The 20,398-nt window shown below is 38.8% G+C and overlaps 1 protein-coding gene across 1 annotated transcript in view; it reads right to left on the bottom strand.

Annotated features, from left to right (window-relative positions):
- Window positions 1-20,398, bottom strand: part of Nox3 (NADPH oxidase 3) — a 55,211-nt gene that overhangs the window by 15,485 nt on the left and 19,328 nt on the right. Inside the window, exons 8-10 of the mRNA XM_010625205.2 lie at window positions 16,515-16,607; window positions 14,426-14,679; window positions 8,074-8,236 (exon numbers count right to left, since the gene is read on the bottom strand). Of these exons, the coding sequence (XP_010623507.1) occupies window positions 8,074-8,236; window positions 14,426-14,679; window positions 16,515-16,607 (510 nt within the window). The remainder of the gene's footprint in view (window positions 1-8,073; window positions 8,237-14,425; window positions 14,680-16,514; window positions 16,608-20,398) is intronic.

Below are 20,398 nucleotides of genomic sequence, written 5' to 3'. Positions count from 1 at the left end.
TTTTTTTTTTTTTTTGTTCTCCCTATACCTTCTCCCCAAAGAGACATCTCTGGAGTTTACCAACATCTATGGGGACTGGTGTCAAAGCCAGGTGCTTCCTTTTATGGTTCCACCTGAAAAACATCTCCTCCAATAGTCAGTGCACTCTTCCCTCCCTCTCTGCTAGCAAGCTTGCAAGTTCACACTCATACAATCAGATTTATAGAGAAGATTTAATTAATAGATAAAATTCATGAGGAAAAGAAAATCACAGGATGTATTTCAAGGCTGAACATCATGCCTAGTCCCTTTAGGTTTAGGCAGGAAGTTATAATAATAGGAAGAGAAAAGCTGGTGAGGATGAGAACTTTTTCTCAAGAATTAGAAGGTGTTATTTGCTGGACAGCTCCTGTTCCAAAGGGTACTTAAGATATTAACTCCAGGACAAATAATGTCTCAGTCCTTAAGCATGATTACATCCCAAAAGAACTGCTTCCCTTCTCTTACCTCTCACTGATTTCTAGAGATCCAGGTATGTAGCTCCTTCAGGCAGCAGACTTTTTTCTTTCAATCTTATTTTAACTTGTATTTATTTTATAAACAGATGTTGGGCAAAGACTACGGTATTATAACAAATAGAGAAGAGCATTCACTGAAGCATTCTTTTAAGTGAATGTAATATAGAATAGTGAGTTTTTTTTGAGAATTATTGGAAGCATAGTTTTAGTCATTTTCAATCCCTTTTCCCTTTCTCTTCATTTCCTCCTCCCTCCACCTACTCACTCTCCCTGTCTCTGAGAGTATACTTTCTAGTTTCCCATTGCCTTTCCTTTAATAAATTAATATTCTCGGTTTCGCATACAAGAGAAAACATGAAATATTTAACTTATGGTGTCTAACTTGTTTCACTTTGGATAATGGTCTTAAGTTCCATCCATTTTTCTGCAAATGACATAATTTTACTCTTCTTTATGGATGAATAATATTCCACTGTGTGCATATATACTACATTTTCCTTATCCCTTCATCTGTTGATGGGCTTCTAAACTGTTTGTAAGGCTCAGCTGTTGTGAATTGCACTGCTATAAATTTGGGTATTTAGGTATCACTGTAGTATAATGTTTTTAATTCTTTTGAGAATATACTAAGGAAAGATATAGCTGTATCAAATGGTCAAATGGCAGTTGGCTTTCAGTGTAGAACTGAGTCAGTGATTCCCTCTTGGGAACTCCAGAGAATCCCACTTGTACAGTGTAGTTTTGTCATCCACTCATTCACCGGCTCAAAAAAAAATCTCTGTTGAATATTTCCTGTAAAACTATTTACAGTTCTGTGTTCTGGAACAATAAAAATGGAAGAAGCCCCTCCCCCACCCCATCCTGTACTTTGTATTTCAGAGGGAGAAGAAAAATGATAAACAAATACTAAACTGTAGACTAGGTCAGATGGTGAGAAACATCAAACATCAGGCAGGCTGGGAAGGGTCACAGTAGTAAGTAGAATGACTATGGAGTCATCACTGAGGGAGGGACGTGAGCAAAATCTAGAAGTGGTGAGAGAGCCACATGGCTGTGGTGGAGCTCTGCAGAGGGTAGGAAGGAAGACTGGAAGAGCTCAACTGGACCTCTTTAGGAAGAGTCAGGAGGTTGGTGTGGTTGGAGCCCAGTGCTGGAGGTGAGCAGCCTGGGATGCAGGAGAGGAGATGGGAGACTGGGGAAGCCCAGATACTGCAGAACTGCATGAGACCGAAGGCACGACTGGGTGCCTAGAGAGGTGGGTCATGATCCCAGGCCAGGCCAGCAGCCAGATCTGTTCTCTCTGGCTGCTATGTTGAGAATAGACTAGAAAGTGTGGGAGGCAAGGGAGAAAGAACAGAAGCTGAGAAGCACCTGATTTGATGTCTATGTGGGCAGTGAATACCACTGCCTTTCCTCTTTTCACTTTATGAGGCACTTAATCTAAATAAGTATCTGGGTGCCTTGGTGGCTCCCACTTTGCCTTGCTTTGCTCTCTAGGAGGTGAAAAATCTGTTGACTAAATTCTATTCACCGAATTTACTCCCCTGCTCACCTAGCACCTGTCCCTCTTTCCTGTCCCCTGTAAGCTGTCTTATTTTAGAACATGAAAGCTGGCATTTGGTGAAGAACAAAAACACTGATTTACTTTCTTTTATTTCCCACCCTTTGGGGAACATCCCTCAGATACATTTATATATGTATAATAAACCAAAGCATTTGCTTTAAAAGAAAACCTTTCCCAACCTTCTGTTCTTGAAAAGTGTCCACAACTTAGCTTTTTCTACACTCATTCTCTTTTCAAATAGAAATTATTTCTGTCCTTAATTTCTTTGGCATAGCTGTGTGCAAGCACTCTAAGGGTTTGCCAAGCCTTTATACCTTTGCTTCCTTGTAATGGCTTTGTGTGTTTTTCCCTTCATAACTGACTTGTAGGTCAGTTATGATGGTTTGGGTACCACAGACTATGGAAGAAATATGGATAGGCCTAGTAGACATGCTTCAGGAAGAAAAGAAAATTTAAAAAAACACTTTGAACAGAAAAAAAGAGTATTTACTTTGACTTCCTTCTCTCTAATGGTAGAGGTCACTTGCTGTGAAGTGACATAAGAGATCCACCTCTGCATTTCACCCCATAAAAAGGATCTGGTCAATGGCAGACAAAGTGTTTCAAACAATAGGCTACTCCTCTGTGATCTGTGCTTCCAACCCTATCCCCACCTGAGTCTCCCAAAATAAAACAAATCTTAAAATCAGCTCCCAGTGTGAAGCATAGCTTTCAGAATCCTGCAGGCAATATTAGGCCAATATACCTAAGGTTACTTCAAAAATTTTTACTAAGCAGAAATCATCTGCATTAAAATAATGAAAGTTCTGAACTTTCATAGTAACAAAAGTAATCCCACATTCCTATACATATAGTGAATGTGTAAACAATTTAGAAGGCTGCTCTAGGACTCTGCATTGGGGTTCTCTACTTGTGTGACCTGGCACAGGCCTTTACTGTTTTGTTATTCCCAAGCACTAACCATGTGATCCATTCGTTCATGTCCATCTCAGAAGACTTAGTTTTCAGTGACACAGTGTTGAGCTTGTCTCTTGAGTGTCTAATTTTCATACTTCCCCAAAGTCTGGGCTGTAAGAATTGTTCAATAGCTCAGAGAGTCTATGTCAAAATGCACATCCTCTCTCTTTTCATGGCACATATGCATACACACATTTATGTAAAAATAACACCCTCTGTGAATTAGTCAGCTTTCTTGTTGCTGGGACGCAATACCAAACATTCACATTTTAAAGGAGAAGAAATTTAATTTGGCTCATTATTTCAGGGGATTCAGTCCATGGTAGGCTGCCTCCACTGCAGAAACATCATAGTGGAAGGGCATAGTGAAGGGCATGGTGAAATAAGGCTGAGAAGCAGAACAGGGGAACACTGTCAAAGGGAAGGGGCAAGGGACCAGAGAGAGTACCCTAGGTCATGCCTCTGTGACCCATCCAGAAATACTCAGAAGTATACTCAACCAATCCCGTAGGCAGCTTTAAAGCTAATCAAGTTGATATAATCAAACTTGACAGTTACACCTTGCGTGGGTGTACTATGTATTTGTGTGAATGTATTGAACACAGGTGGACAAAGACCCACTGATCTGCTTCCTGGGGGTGCTCTTTGGGGCAATGGTTAGTGTGGGGAGTAAGTGAATGAAAGGGGATTTTTGACTGTGTGTGTTTATTTGGATCTTTTACAAGGAGACTGAACTCATGTATGGTTTGTGTGCTTAATAAGCTAAAATATTAAAAATATTAACCTTGGTACTCCCCCACAATGTACTGGTGAAGCCTAGTGGGGTGCTAAAGTCTTTTGACATGTCTAATGAAAGAAGGGAGCCCATGTGTCTTCAGGAGATGTGGGCATGGCCTCATGCCACCCAGCTCAATTGATTACAGCTCTGGGTGGTTAGGAGAGATGATCAATTCCAGGGGTGGCCAGAGCTCCCGTGTGAGAGAAAATGAAAGTAAATAATTTCTGAAACTAAACAGATTAAATTAAATGCATTTTTCATTCATTAGAAAAGAGAGCAGGCTCGTCTTTGTTTTATTAATATCTTTAAGTAGAGTATGGATTTTTGTCTTTCTTGGCCTCTTTCTTCTTGTTCCCCACTGGCTTGTGCTGTCTTTTTATTTGAATTATCTGTTTATTATATTAGGTTAAGAACCCAAAGGCTATTTTGCATGGGACACACTATAAATACCCATTATCACCATTATCTATTATTGAGTTGATGAAGAGAGACAATTTATGGATAAATCAGATTATCTCAGTTTTTCTATAATCTATTTTATTGTAGTCTGAAGATTACATATGCATTAAGAAAATGAACTGAATCTTCCAGTTACCCATTCCCTCAGTTCCGTCTACATGGCTGTGATATTAGGGAGAACTAAAATGTGTAAGCCAATATATTTATGTCAGCAATCTTCCTCCTCCCGTCCCATTCATATACACCTATTTCATTCATCATTTTGACAGTTTGCACAAGCAAACTGTCCTAATTTTTTTCAGGAGCTCTTTTCACAAATTGAGTGTGATGTAGAATTAATCATACACGTTAGGTAGGAGTTGGAGGACTTTGATTGCTACAGGGCATTTATACCCCTCAGCACTTGGCTTCCTCTGAGCTGCATCAGAGACTTATCTCCCACCTGCACCCCTCCCTCCCCCTCCACAGGGGCACACTATGCTCATCTGCCTCTTACTTCTGTGTTGAAAATATCCCTCTAATGTATTACAACTTTTTTCCACTTTGTTCCCAGCAAGCCATCTTTACACTTAACTGTAATTTTGCTTTTTCAGGGGTCTCTCCCTGACCACTTTTCTCCATTTCTCTCCCCACCCCTCCTTTATCTTAAAAAAAGAAACAAAGAAATTTTAAAACATCAGACTTATACTCCTAACTGAAATAAATTGGACACACATGTTTAAATACTGCATTGTTTCTCTGGTGTGAGAAACTGAAAGTGTAAATAAGGACCAAAATGTACAACAGATTTTTGGGAAAGGGGAAGAAAATGTTCAAATGAAAAGGTGAACAAGGGAAGGGGGAGGAGGAAGAAGGAAGGACAAGAGAAGAAAAGAGAATAGAAGGGAAAAAATGGAACAAAGCTTTTGTAAATGCGGAAGGGAAAAAAGCAGTTGAAGGGAGGGAAGGGGAATGGGAACAAAAGAAGAAGTAAGACGCATCATGTACAGGCACAAGTTCTCTATGACAAGTTTTTCATTATGTATATTTAAAATGTACCAATAACCTTCCCCTCCAAAACATCAAGTTCAAGTAGAAAGTGCTGCTTATGACCCCAAAGAAACAGCTGGTGTCTCTTTGGGAATGTGCCTGCATTTTACTTAGAATTATAAGCAAAGGAGAGGAATATATTGTTTACAAAGAATATACTGTTTGCAAAAGTAAGCACTGAGAAAAGTTTGGGGCGTGTGTGTGTGTGTGTGTGTGTGTGTGTGTGTGTGTGTGTTTGCACATGTGTATAGACTTGCAGCTGGAGAATGGTGTGTAAAAGGTATGCCTTAATGCCAAACGGTACTTCATATATGGAAGAGAAAACCTTACTGAATTACAGTTAACCATCTACACTTAAAATTCCAGCTCTAGACTCCTATGATGTTTTCCTGTCTTTCTTGTTACAAAACATAGCAATCTGAAAACTGTAGCCCAGACGTGAAATTGTGAACAAGCTGCTAGATAAATATGTACTACTGTGCTCTGCTGTACTTTCAAAATTATATAGATGCAGGCAATTTAGTGGAAGTAGTATTTATATCTCAAAAGCATGTGAGTGGCCCCCAAAATATTAGTTACATGAGCCCAATGATGGCTGCGCGTGCGCATGTGTGTGCACACACACACACACACACACAGAGTTGGTTCAAAAAAGAGAAACTTCTTAAAGTTGTTCTCCTGCATGTGGACTCTCAAGAATTGGATCTTAAGTATAATTCTCAGTTTAAAATTTCAATAGCATGAAAACCTCACTTCTTTCATGAAGCAGCTTTGAAGTGGAAATCAGGACCATGCTCCCTGGACCTGACTCAGTGGCCCCCCAGCTCATATATATCCACTAATGAAGATGTCCAGAGAAACCATTTCCAGGGACCTCCCAATCTGCTAAGGGAAATGAAATATTTGGTGAATCCCAATACCAGAAATAAAGGTAAATGATGTAACAGGAGAATGCCAAGAAGCAATGGAGGTTGAGAAAAAGGAAAGGCTGCTGTAAGTTAGGTACAACTTCAGTTGTAATTTGGGTGCAAGAGACTTTTCCTGTCAGTATGAGAGAGCCTGGCACACAGTAGGTGCTGAAAAAATATCGTTAAGAAGTAGGTGAAAGTGAGACACACTGCCCCCACCATCTCTGGAATGTGACGTGATCTTGAATGTAATGAAAACCATGAAGCTGTGATCTGCCTCTATAAGAGGATTTTCCTTGGTAAACAGCAAGAGGAAGGGAAGCGCTTGAGTTGTCTGAGAAGTCATCATAAACCATAACAATGCCTTGCCCTTAGGTTCAGAAATATAAAACAGTAGCTGTTCTGTTTGCCTTGTTATACTTGCTGTGTGTAGAGGAAAAGAGATGGGATTTGGAACCAGAAGGACTTAGACTCAAATTCTAGCTCTAGTATTCACTAACTAGCTCTCTGTTTGAGGTTTTTCATTGTAAAATAGGGGTCGGGAGCTTTATCTGAATGAATTATTATTATAATTCAATAAGATGTTCCCATCATTCCTATTTGTTTTGTGATTGGCTTTGGTTTTCTCATCATAAAATGGGAATAAAAATGGCATGTACCTTAAAAACATGGTGTGAGATAGGGTATGTAAATTGCCCAGCTCATTACCTGGTGGGTAATAAATACTTGAAAAATCTAGGATGGTATTTGTATTAGTACTAGTACTGGTAATCTATTTATCTTTGGAAGATATAATTAATGCTTATAGGATTATATCCACATTTGAACAGTGCAACTGTATTCCCATGTCATTTGTATTATTTGTTGTTAAAACTCCCTATTGGGGATGGACTGTTAGGGGTGAACTGATGCACTGGTGAGGGCAGAATCAGGTAGATTCTTTGGGGAGAGTAGAAGTCAAGTGCAGAGTCTCTGACCGGAGACCCCAGGCTCCTACAAGATCACAGATCATAGTAGGGCTCTGGGAGATTGGAGGTATCATGTCCACTCTGTGTTGCTCATGTCATGGAAGGAACCAGAAGGACCTGGGCCCATTCACCTCCTCTAGGAACTTATTTACTGTTCTCTAAATTGCTTGTATCCTCCACTCCATTCTCTCTTAAGAAAAGAGAATTTCAATTTCACCCATCTAGCCTTTCTTTGAGTTTCATACTTTGTGTGGCTTTCATTTGCTTCCAAATTAATAAATCTCTATGCCTTTTTTTCTGCTAATCTGATTGTTTCTGTTTTACACACTCAAATTATAAAAACTTCAAGGCATGGAAAGAAAGTTCCTTTCATCCCTACAGAGTCACAGCATGGGATGGAGACTCTAGAAAGGACGAAAGAAGGAAGAGATTTAGTTAGAGAACATGCATAAAATGACAAAAGAGAGCTTCAGAGAAGGAAAGCAATACCAGTTTAAGCAGGTCAATGTATTCCAATAGTGGCTATGCAAGAAAGAGATAGGATTGCATGTTTGTAACCATGGTATTTATTAAAAGAGACTAAGAGGAAGGCTGCCTATTAATGTCCCAAATTCTAGCCCAGTCACATCACCATTTGTAGTCTGTCCATATTTTATTGAGATGAGCAATTACATGTCCTGTAATGGCAGCGAAGCAATAAAATTTATGTCTTGTTATCTTTAACAAGATTAGACATAACCCTTCTCATAAATGTGATGCCGAATGGAGATTTTTAAAAACATAAGTATAGTTAAGGACCCTTGAGTTTATCCCTCATAGTTAATTAAAATCCTCCCCAAGAATTGGCAGATGATAGATATAAGGACACTGAACCTTTTACTCATGGAAGGGTGAACTAATGATTTTTCCATACCTTGCTCAGCTTCAGCTGGCTCGGTGACTCGTTGCATTTATACCAGATAGATTTTAGAAGTGAGGCAAAGGGAGTGACTCCAATCCCTGCTGCAATGCACACACTCACAGGATAGTGGAACACGTCTGTCAGAGTGGCCCCGAATGGCCCATCCACTGCCAGCCTGGAATGGCAAGATGCTTTTTGTTTAGCAAATTTTTATTCAGTGAAAGCATATTTCTTGAATAAATAAAATGATCTTTCATGGACTGGCCCCTGGATAGTTCTCTGTGTCTCATCACCAGTTCCTTACATTGGTTTCTCTTTTATTGCCTAAACACACAGTAGTGCCTTCTGCCACAGGGTCTTTGCATGTGATAATCTTTCCACTTGGAATACTCTGCTCCCATTCTCCCTTATTCACTTAATGGTTAATAGTTACCTTTCCATTAAATCCCATTCAATCATTTTTTCCTGGGAAAATTCTTTTGGACTCCTTAGACTAGGTTAAATCCCCTTGTATAATTTATACAATGTATCCTTCCTCTATATGCCTCATCATAGTGTGCGCGTGCACGTGCTGTGTGTGTGTGTGTGTGTGTGTGTGTGTGTGCATATGATCTGATTTATTTTTGCTTCCATCATTGGGCTCTCAGGTCTATGGCAGTAGAAGTCTGGCCTGTCATTGATCACCTCTTAACATCTTCCAAATCACCTAGTGTGGAGCTTCTCAATAACAATTTGTTAAATCAATTGTAAAAGGAATATTTAAAAAAATTTCAGTCAGTAGACTATTAAATAACCTCAACCATTCCAAAAGTACACATTTACATATGAACAAAGATACGCTAAAGAAATGTTTCTAAGTTATTCATAATCATTCCCTAAGGAGCATCTGTAGAAGGCACCAGAGGTGGCCTGTTTGGGCTTTATTGTGTGTTCCTGAAAGTTCAATTGGATTTATTTTAAAATATTCTGTATTTGAGACTTCCTAATAATTCACATTGACTCTCATCCTGTTAATCTTAATTAATGAGGCTTTATTACATATTGATATATGGAAATGGAAGAATAAAAATAAAAGGTCATTAACTAGAAAAGGTTAGAACTTAGCCCAATGTAGATTATTTTATAAATAATTGGATAAATGAAAATGAAAGGAAGAGGTAGAAAAAAAACCTGCTCTCAGACTAAAATGTCTTATTGTTGATTATTTTTATGATCAGTTATATTTGGCATTTATTTGACACCAATTTCAAAATCCTATCAATTAAATCCAAAGAAGAATTGAACCCTAAAGATCACCAAAATATATAATAAATTTTGACACATTTGAGATTGAGTATCCTTCCTTCCACCTCTCTGATAATAGATCATATTCTCATGCTAAGCTGTAGAGCATCTCGATCTGTTTCTGCAGTTGTGAACTTGAGATGATTTTTTTCACATTTGACTGAAATCTGTCTCCTGACAGCTCTCACCTTTTGCCTTCCTGAGAAACGCATTCTGCATACTCCTCCTTTCCCGTATCCCGGGCGTCTAGTTGCTCCTAGCTGTCATAACACCCTGTTACTCTTTTGAGGGACAAATTTCCCCATTTCTTAAGACCTCTCACAGTCAGAAATGGTTTCCTTTGCACATTTTTTTCGGTTTTTATTTTTTAACCTTGTTACATGCTTACAATACATCATGATTGCATTCCTTGTGGGGAGTTAGTACATGTACATAATATATCTCACTTCTTTTTTCACCCCTTTCCTTTTCCTTTCCCCTTCCTTCCATCTCTTGATCCCCTTCCCATTTGAAAGGGATCTATTTCCCTACTTCCTATTACCTCTCTTTTATTTTGCTCTTATTTATACTTTGAGTTTCTTGGATAAGAGAAGCCAGGTGATGTTTAAGCTCATGGGTCTGATTTTTTTCACTTGACTCTATGGTCTCAAGGTGCATCCACACATTCTTGTTTTCAAGTTTATGCAGCTGTGCCCCTTGATTCCCATCCCAAGTTTCTATTGTTTTTCAGAACCAGGAATGGAGCCCAAGTCCTCACTAATGCTAGGCAAGTGCTGTATCACTGAGCTACACCCGCTAATAATGCAGGTTAGATTCATCTCTCTCTCCAGTGTCCATGTGCCCTGCTGGCTCCTGGTATATGCTTAGCAACATCCCACCCCCCACTCCATTAACCTGCCAGTCAGGATCCTCTCCCTGAACTGAAAACCACTGACTCTTCTAACCATCACTTCCGTTGTCATTTCTGTGGGGCATGTGAACTTTCTTATTTACCAGCAATATTTGTAGTTAGTTAGTGTGTGTGTGTGTGTGTGTGTGTGTGTGTGTGTGTGTGTGCGCGCGCGCATGTTACTGGAGATTGAACCCAGGGTCTTCACACTGTGCTACATCCCCAGGTCTTTTAAAAAACTTTTTCTTTTGAGAGAAGATCTTGCTAAGGGTGGACTCCATATTGTGATCCTCTTGTTTTAGCCTTCCACTGTTTTGGGACTGAAAGTATGCACATCTTTTTGAAGATGTAGCTAACTTTTTTTGAGTGCTTAGCAAGTGCTCTGTATGCATCATGCTAGGCCTTTTATATGAAATATTATGGTTAATCATAAACCTAGCTTTGCGTACTGTTACTGTCACCTTCATTGTACAGAGTGGGAAACTGAGTCGAGGCATTTCATACATTTCCCTGGTCATACATGAAGTTGGACTTCGAATGCAAACCATCCTGTCTTTGGGTAGCAGGTTGAATTGCTGGATACTTGAGTGACAGTGCTGAAAATTTCCTTCATTTCACTGTACAAGGTGTAGTCTTTTAAAAGACCTCACATTGTTCTCTTTTCCTAGGCTTGGAGAAAGATGTTCCCTTACTCTTTCCCTAGGCTTTCTTCTTCTGGCTTCTCACTCACCACTTTTTTCTTGGATTCTAGGATAGTATTAATCCTTTCTAGGTCCAGAGCAGTGAAAAGACATGGTGCTCTCACTAATATTGCTAATTCAATACTAAACTGAAACAATGCTGGACTGTAAAATCATCCAAGCCAGTCTAATTAAGTTCTGATCTTTTGTATGTTGAAAACTTAAAAGAAGAAATTCTAGTTTTTATTTATTTTTTTCATTTTTTTATAAGATACATTTTTTTTAGTTTATTGGTACATTTTAGGTATATAGTACAGTTATATTCATTATTGGGATCTTGTACCTTTACATGACAGGTCTTGGTTCTCAATTTTCCCCCTTATCCCTGCCCTCCCTCCACTCCCTCCTTCCCCCACCATTTATAAACACTTTATTTTCATTTTCGTATTTTTTTCTTTTCCCTTATAACATTTCCCCTACCCATCCCACGTCCCCTACACCTTTAGCCCTTTTCTTCCTATTTCACATTGTCAGTTATCTCATTAGGATCTTATGTACTATTATAGTTTTTCACACCAGAGAAACTATTTGGTATTTACACATGTGTGACTTATGTATTTCACTTGGGAGTATTTTGAAGCTTTGCCTGCACATTTGTACAGATGGAGGGCAAATGAATTTAACAAAATAGAGAAAGCTGCATTTTTCCAGGGTCTCTTTTTAAAAATCTTTCCATAAGTATACACTAAATGCCTACTATGTGCTGGGGCCTGTGTGAGGCACAAGGAAATGTGCCCATTGAGTGATGGCTGGAGGTCATTTCATATTAGGAGGAAAAAGAAAGCCTCCCTAGAAGGAAATCTGAGTGGAGAGCTGGGGACAGCATTCTGGGTGACACAACAGCAGTGGCAAAGGCACTGAGGTTAGCAGGCTCAGAGAGTATGAAACATGAGAAGGCTGGCCACCAATGAATGAAAAGATAAAGAAAATGTGGTATATTTACCCAATAGGACACTATTCAGCCTGAAAAAGAAAAAAGAAGGAAATTGTCTTTTGTGCTACATGGATGAGCTTGGAGGGCATTTTGAAATGGGGGTGGTTAGAAGGGAAGTGTGTGTGTAGGAATGAAGTCCAAAGGATACATAATTTCAATTAGATGGGAGGAAGAAGTTCAGGAGATCTATATGTAGAGCAGGGTGACTGTAGTTAATGATAACATATTGTAATCTTCGAAAGTGCAGACCGAATGGATTTTACGAGCTCTGATCACAAAAATGTTAACTATGTGAGGCAATATCATTATTTTCTAGCTAGGTTTAACATAATATACACATACATGTGATGTAGATTTACTTCAAAAATCATGTCATACATGATAAATACATGCAATTTTGTCACATGCCCCACAGAAATGACAATGGAAGTGATGGTTAGAAGAGTCAGTGGTTTTCAGCTCAGGGAGAGGATCCTGACTGGCAGGTTAATGGAGTGGGGGGTGGGATGTTGCTAAGCATATACCAGGAGCCAGCAGGGCACATGGACACTGGAGAGAGAGATGAATCTAACCTGCATTATTAGCGGGTGTAGCTCAGTGATACAGCACTTGCCTAGCATTAGTGAGGACTTGGGCTCCATTCCTGGTTCTGAAAAACAATAGAAACTTGGGATGGGAATCAAGGGGCACAGCTGCATAAACTTGAAAACAAGAATGTGTGGATGCACCTTGAGACCATAGAGTCAAGTGAAAAAAATCAGACCCATGAGCTTAAACATCACCTGGCTTCTCTTATCCAAGAAACTCAAAGTATAAATAAGAGCAAAATAAAAGAGAGGTAATAGGAAGTAGGGAAATAGATCCCTTTCAAATGGGAAGGGGATCAAGAGATGGAAGGAAGGGGGAAAGGAAGAGAAGGAATTGTGTGCAAATATGACATCAGTGAAGGAGCAGATGAGTACCTAGAAGATCCAGGGGAACAGAGCTTGCCGAGCTTCCCTTTGGATAATGCACTTCACAGACAGAAAGCATACTGACTGCTGAGAAGTACCTGGAATCCCTGGGGCGATACTGAAGCACTAGCTGGATTGTGAAGGGAAGGGTGTCTGACACACTTAATAGCTGTATGCACGCACAGCAGAAGCCAGGCTAGCAAACAGATGGAAGGTGTGGATCTTGGCAATACCAAGGAGAGGGTAGAGACCAGGGAAGCAGTAAGACTCTGTGTGCGCATGTGTGTGTGTACACGTACTTTATTCCTAATTTTACACATTTGCACTGCATGCTGAACTTTGGACTTCTGTTACATTCCTTATATCTGCTATGTTCTCCATCATAAAAAAGAGAAATTATTCTTACTTGAGCAGTCAGATGTTATCATCAATTTGGGGTCCTAGTCTGCACAGATGATGTTTATGCCTGCTTGATACCATACCCGAGGCTGGGCTGGAACTTGCAATCTTTCTTCATCAATCTCCCAGAGTGCTGGGTTTACAGATGTGCACTATTATGCCTGGACCTGATTAGATTCTGTGCCTTAAATTTATAATGGTACTTGTTACCAATAAATGTTTGCCAAATTAAATTAACTAAAGAAGCCCTATTGCATCCAAAATTCATATTTTCTACTACTTTATCTTTACTCTGTATCCGCTATGTGTCGGACACTGTACCAGTCCCTGGAGATACACAAGCAGAAGAAGAGTGGCTACTCCCAGAAACTTTTATTTCAAAGATGTCAATACTGTGTTTTCCCTGGGTAGCAGATGTTGCCCTCCGAGGATGGCAGACATAGGAATCTCTTGGTATTTTTTTTGAAATATCAAATTCTTTAAAAATTAGGAGTAATCTGGAATAGTGATAGGAATTGACCCTCTGTCATTATTTATTAAAAAGAGCCAGGAGCCGTAATTTCTACTGGAACTTCTGTCCTGTGCTCAGGGTTTTCTGACTATGGGGGTGCTATGGGTTGAAGAGTATCCCCCAGTTGAAGTGTTGGAGTCTTAATCCCAGGACCTTAGAATGTGTCTTTGCTTGGAAATAGCATTGTGGAGGTAAAGAATCCATTAAGGTAAGGTCATACAGGAGCAGAGTGGGCCCTGAAATTGGACATAACTGGAACATAAAATCCTTCTTCCAGAGACAAACTATAACAAACATCGTCTGCAAACCTCAGGCTGTGATACAAAAGAGTTTTTAGAGTTGCCTGACTCATGGCAGGCAGTGTATAATTAGACAAGAGATGCTTTTGGAATTGAGAAAGCAAAATGTTCCTTCTTTCTGGATCATCGCCTACTTGTGCTGAACATTTTTATTTTTTTAAACCGAAATGTACTTGCTTCTCCTGGAAGTCTCCTAAATTATACTTTTTATGTAGATTCTCAGATTTTATAAAATGGACTCAAACTTATATCCTAACATAAAGATATTACCAAATTTGGTAGCATGTTGATGCATTAAAATACTTTACTGTTTGTAGTCTTGTGATTGAGACATAAAAGAGACACAGACTCTAACCTTGGCAGGCTACAGGGCACCTGGAAGACTTGTCCCTCTGCTCTGAAGGCTTTAAATAAAGCTTCTGTCCAGTCTCCTGTTGCTCGGATGTGCACACTGAAGAAGTCCTCCTGGGGCGCAGAAGTGAGGGTAAACGGATGCCATTCCAGTGGTGAGATGACTGGGCACTGGAGGAGGATGTATTGCCCTGGTGCCATCTTGAAGTCACGCTTTTTCATGTGAAGTTCCAGGACTGCAGATGGGTGACTTACCACCTAAATTACAGCAGGACAGTCATTTGTTTCTTAACTCAAGTGAAGGAATAAGAAATGAAGACTGGTTTCAATCCATCTAACATTTTTTAAATTAGCTTTTTTTTGGTGCTAGGGATTGAACTCGGGTCCTTGCACTTGTGAGGCAGGTGGCAGAATCACTGAGCTAAATCCCCGGCTCAGCTTTTTTGATAGTACGATTTACTTAGACTATTGGCTATTAGTTGCCAATGATATTTGTCATGCTTTTTATTGTCTGGGTTTGCAATTAAACAAGAATGAAGTTTATTATTTTGAGTGTTATGGCTGAGATTTGGGCAGGAGCAATGTGGTGTCCAGCATGTGACTCTGCATCTCAAAACACCAGGCTTCCCACTGCACAGTTTACCAGTTCCAAGAAAATACAAATTGGCATGTATGCATATCATATACCATGCTTAAAATTTTAAATGGCTCACCACATTAGCTCCCCATTTAAAAAAATCTAGGAAAAGTTTGTCTCATTTGTCAATTATCTGTATCTTTTCTCAATCCCTTGTGAATTAACATGGACATTTATTTATGCTGAGTGAAAAAAGTAATCTTTCAACTCACTCTGAAATATTTTATTAATTTGTTTGTTTTGCTTTTGCTTTAGTTGAGTCTTGTGTCCTGTCTAGGCTTTAGTTGTAGATGTAAGGAAGCATCCTGCAAGGGTTCTAGACTTGAGTTTATAACTTGCTGCTTATGCCAGGAAAGAACTCTCATTTTCTCCTTGGAAGATTTCTGTCTTGTTTTCTGACAAAGTCTTTCTAGGTCCTTTATGTTCTCTTTTGGGGCAAGAAGCACAAGGACAAAATCTAGTATATTGATAGTTAGGACAGTACCTTGCCATTGAGAAGAGCATTTCATAGCCTTTTCATCATTAGTTCCCCTCTTCCCTGTTATTTGTTCTGAGACTCTAAATGGTCTCCTTAGTAACAGTCCTAGAAGTTTCCATGAATTTTACCATCTGAGTTTTTGGTAGCACCTGACGTCCTTTGGTGTGTAACTTAAAATATAAGAATGTGAAAAACATTTAAATCAGAAATATTAATTCCTTACATCTCCTTTCCTGAAGACAGCCAAGGGGATGTAGTATTCTGTTAAAGTTGTATTAGCAAAGCAATATAGTTTTGGTTAGCAGAGAAACTTCTCTAAGAAGTTTAAACAAACTAGTGGGATAGAGTATTTTGTGCCTTTTCAGTTTTCTGGTTATGTTTTCTTGGTCTATCCGTTCCTATCCTTCAGCACGAGGTTAAAAATTAAAGAGCGGTGAGGATGAATAGTAAGAGTGGGAAATACTATCCATGTGGCTCCACTCACAGGTTTAGAGGGCTATATATGCTCTTGAATCTCCTTGCACCCCTCTTGTTCTGAATCTTGTGACTGTGTTCTTGTTTTCACTCAGTAATCTCAGGTGAAAGTGTACATGTTTGAAACTACTTGTGAACTATTTGTATGCTTGCAAAATCCATGTCTTTATGTGGTAAAAGAAGATAGACCAATATAAAACATTCTTACTCTTCCTGCTTTTTCCTCTAGTGAAAAACCAGAAAAAAGAGAAATACAGATAATTCCAGTGCTGTAATATAAACCTTTATCAGAATTCTGTGTACCAGTCTGGAGCCCTGATCCCCATCTTCAGTAAAATTAGTCACACTAAAAGATGCTCAGGATACAAGCAATTATTAGAACAGAAGATGAGCCTCTAAATTACAGACAGTTCTGCAATAAAAATGGCAAATTAAAAACTTGGGCTAATAAAAAATTTTCATCTACACTCAGGCTTTTATTCAGACATAAAGCTACACGCATACCTTGATAATGACAACTTCTTGTTGAAATCGCCAGAACCTAATTATTCTTTCACATGCATACACGACCACAGGGCCCAAAAACCATTTCCAAGCCTGCAGAGAGCAGCAGAAGTGGGTGGGGGATGAAAATAGAATCCAAATATTTTCAATTTGAACCAAATCAGTATATAACATGATGGAATTTAGACATTTTCCTTTAACTTGTGCCCAGTTATCAACAACAAAGATGTCTCCTTCTATTAAATACTATAACACTCAATTATTCCTTGAAGTCTACAAGCTTATTTAAGAGATTAAACTCTCCTATATTATTTTTTATGTTTACTTGATCAATGATGACTTTATGTAATTAGAAATAATTGAATTTGCAAAGAAATAAGAAAGTAGATTGATGTTTATGTTACATATGATAGAGTCATAAATACTCCCAAACTCAGCCAAAGTCAGAAGCTTATAAAGCAGCACTACTCAGACAATGTAGGACATAAAAAATTAAATTTAAAACATTTAAATAGTAATAGTTTGGCCAACAATGCATTACAACTAGGAGTTATGTTTGAATGAACACATACACACACACACACACACACACACAACCAATGTTACTTGGAATAAAATATAAACCTAATTTCTTAGCAGCTTAAATCTTAGTTACAGAATCAGAACAAAAGCATCAACATTTGTTTGCAGAAGTAGGACGATGAAAAGTTTTATTCTCAATAAATCAGATACTTTGTTAACCTTTCATGAGTATAATCTGCATTACAAATGATCAGTTTACCAGCAGGCCATTCTTGTTGCGTACAGCACAAAGTAGCTTCTAGTAAAGGAGAAGGAATGGGCACCTAAATTTTTTGAAAACTTATAATAGGTCTGATGCCAAACAATCTCAAGACACATATGGTATTTTCTTTGTTCTGTAGAAGGGAAACTGAAGCTCAGTAGGACCAAATACCATATCCAGGGTCATCAAGGTGACAAGGTGTCCCACCAAACTGTCACTCAACTCTGTCTGACTCTCATCCCTTTTCTTTGCTGGACCCTGGACTGCCTTCTCCAGACATTTACTGTATAATGGAAATGGAATCACATTTCTTTCTGTTCAACACTAAAATGGTCCTGAAGCTTGTTTTACAGGACATTAGAAGCCCACAAACTCACTGAATTTTAGATGTGAAGGGTTCTTAAAAATTTAGTCTAGTCTTTCTTTTTCAAGAAAAGACCTGACCTTCTGGAAAGTCACCTAGAGAGACAGGACTAGATCTCAGAGAACCAGGGCTGGACCTCTAACCATTGAAAACGTTCCTAAATTTCCTTCTTGGCATTCTAAATCCTCACTCCTCCAACAGGATCTTGGGAGCAGGAAGGGCAGCTCACTCTTTTGAATTCAGCCTTTTTTCTCTAAAGGCTCACCAGTGGATTTAGCAGTCAGGATTTCCCTACTTGTTATCCTGTACCATCTTTTTGCTTGACAAATAATAAGCCTTTTAGCATTATTCTTACTTCTTTTGAGCCATCTTTCTTGGTTTGTTTTTTTGTTTATTTTGAGCTTTATTTGCTGGATATGTCTTCTCACCTACGTCAACCCCCTCTACTTTTGTTGTTGTCATTGTTTTTCATATCAAGGAACAAGCTCAGGACTGCATGCTTGAGAAGTAGTCATGGTGGCACTGAGCTAAATCCCCAGCCCACGTATTTTTTTGTTCCTGGGGTTCTCTTGTTTGTTTGATAAGGCCAAATTTATGCAGGCAAATCAAAGCAATTGAACCCACTTATTCTTTTTGGCCTCAGTGGAGCTCAGCAAGGTGTTTAGATGACAGCAAGAATAAAACCTTTTGTCCACTTGTGCAAGGGCAAGGCAGTGAAGATGATCAGAGCAAAGTGAATGTAGGTGTAAGATGGGATTGGACCTAGGGAATGAAACCTTAACTCTTATATGCATGAATGAACCAAAAGGAGTTTTAAGAATAGGTTTGGATATTTACAGAAATTATAGAAAAAATGCAATTCTTGTTATATGGGCAGGAGAGAGAGAGAGAGAGATAGTTTAAAAAATACAAATAATATTTGATACCCCCTTTAGAACATTTTGGATATTGCAAACTTCATTTTGTTGGTGTCAAATCAGCTGTGTTCTTTGATTTTTCCATGCTGATAAAATAGAATGGATTATTTTTTTTTCTATGCTTAGCTGAGAAGGAGAATGTAAGATATTATTCCTTAGCTCTATCTTTATTCTGGTATATAAATTGCTCTAGGAGGAAATAGCCCAGTTTACTTGCACTGTAATAATCCTGGAAGTTAAGGAATGAGGATAAAATGTTACCAGAAATGAATATTAGAATTACCCTAGACATGATGACCAGGATAGACAAGAGTGAGTGAAGACAGGGAAGTTACTTCCCCAAGCAGGAGGGTCACGTGGCTAGGTGGACCCTGGAGCTCGGCGTGGGACTATTATCTCCTTACCTGTGCCTTTGGACACATCTTGGGTCTTATTATGTTCACATTTTCTATTTGATAAAATTGAAAGTGACTGGAGAAAATTTTTATTTAAGTTCCTTTCAATCTCTGAAATGCTTTGGCTTTATTCCCAGAAATAAATAGAATGTTTGGGCTATGTACTTGTAGGAAGCAGCAGAGAACTTATAAAACACATAGGTCTTAGGGGAAGTTCAGAGATTCAGAGTGAAGTCTATCGGGTATATAGAAGAAAGTACATGGCCACATAGCCAGAAGCTTTGGTTCTTGATGTGGCTTGGCTGAGAATGCCCTTTCTGACCACAGGTAAGAAACTGAAATTCATTGGACCCCAATTTCCCCATCTATTAAAAAATGGGCAGAATTACTTAGGGTAAGTTTCTTCAATGCAAAAATACTGTATATATTCTTGGATCTATTTTTTCTTCTTTAAAAATACTCAGAAAGTCATGGTACAGTGAATATTTTATGATAGAAATAAAAGTGTGTTGATTTAAAAGCGGCGGTAATGAAACTTGTTTCCTCCACTTTCACTCCTGGTTTTTCATTCCTACCAGAAAATAAGAACATGCTGGCACTGATTTTATTTTATGAGTGTGTTTATAGATAGCCTCTTTTTTCTAGACTATAAGAGCTCCTGGGGTAGGACCCTGTTTCTGAATCTTATTTAGTGAAATGCAAGCATTTAATGGCTACTTGAAGAAGTTTGCTGAATTGATTCTACCTCAGTTAAAGCTTCACCCCTTGCCATTAATGTCATTCCCTAATAATTAAAAAAAATCAAACTTATAATTATTATTTGTTGATACTATAGTTAAATGAAATATGGTATATCCTTGGCTAAGGAGGACTGGGCATCTTTTGTGACTGGACAGCATGAGCCATTCTGGTATCTGGATTGTGTGCTGGAGAGTATGGAGTAGAAAGGAGGAATCAGATATGTGGGTGAAGAGAATGTTTTTGATCAGTTAAGATTACACCAGGGATGTACACAGCATTCTCTGCCCCAATACTGGGAGTAGTGCACCATTAAAAGCAAATTGGTAAATATTTTCTCAAAAACATCCAGAAAATGCATTGAGTTACAGGAGGCAAAGAGGAAACAATGGACTCTTGTGAAGATGTAGATGAGGTGCAGTGAAGCACAAGAACCCTTCCTTGTCCTTGGGATGCCTTTTGGATTCAGTGTGTATAAGACATCAGAGAGAGTATTGTACAGTGCAGCCAAGCGATAATTGCACAGCCCACACATGCTCTGAATCAGGATCCATTAAAAATAATAGGAAAGAGTGACACTCTAAGTTTGGGTGTGCAAGGAGGTGTAGCAGAGGAGAGTTAACAGAGAGATGGGTAAGTTCCCTGCTCTTAATGATAATTAATGCCAGCATGCGCTGCTGGGAGCA

This window comes from Fukomys damarensis, unplaced genomic scaffold, assembly GCF_012274545.1.
Source record: "Fukomys damarensis isolate Sample0158 unplaced genomic scaffold, DMR_v1.0_HiC HiC_scaffold_14, whole genome shotgun sequence".
Lineage (NCBI taxonomy): Eukaryota > Metazoa > Chordata > Mammalia > Rodentia > Bathyergidae > Fukomys > Fukomys damarensis.
Note: the sequence above shows the minus strand (reverse complement) of the source record. Positions and strands in the feature narration are given on the sequence as shown.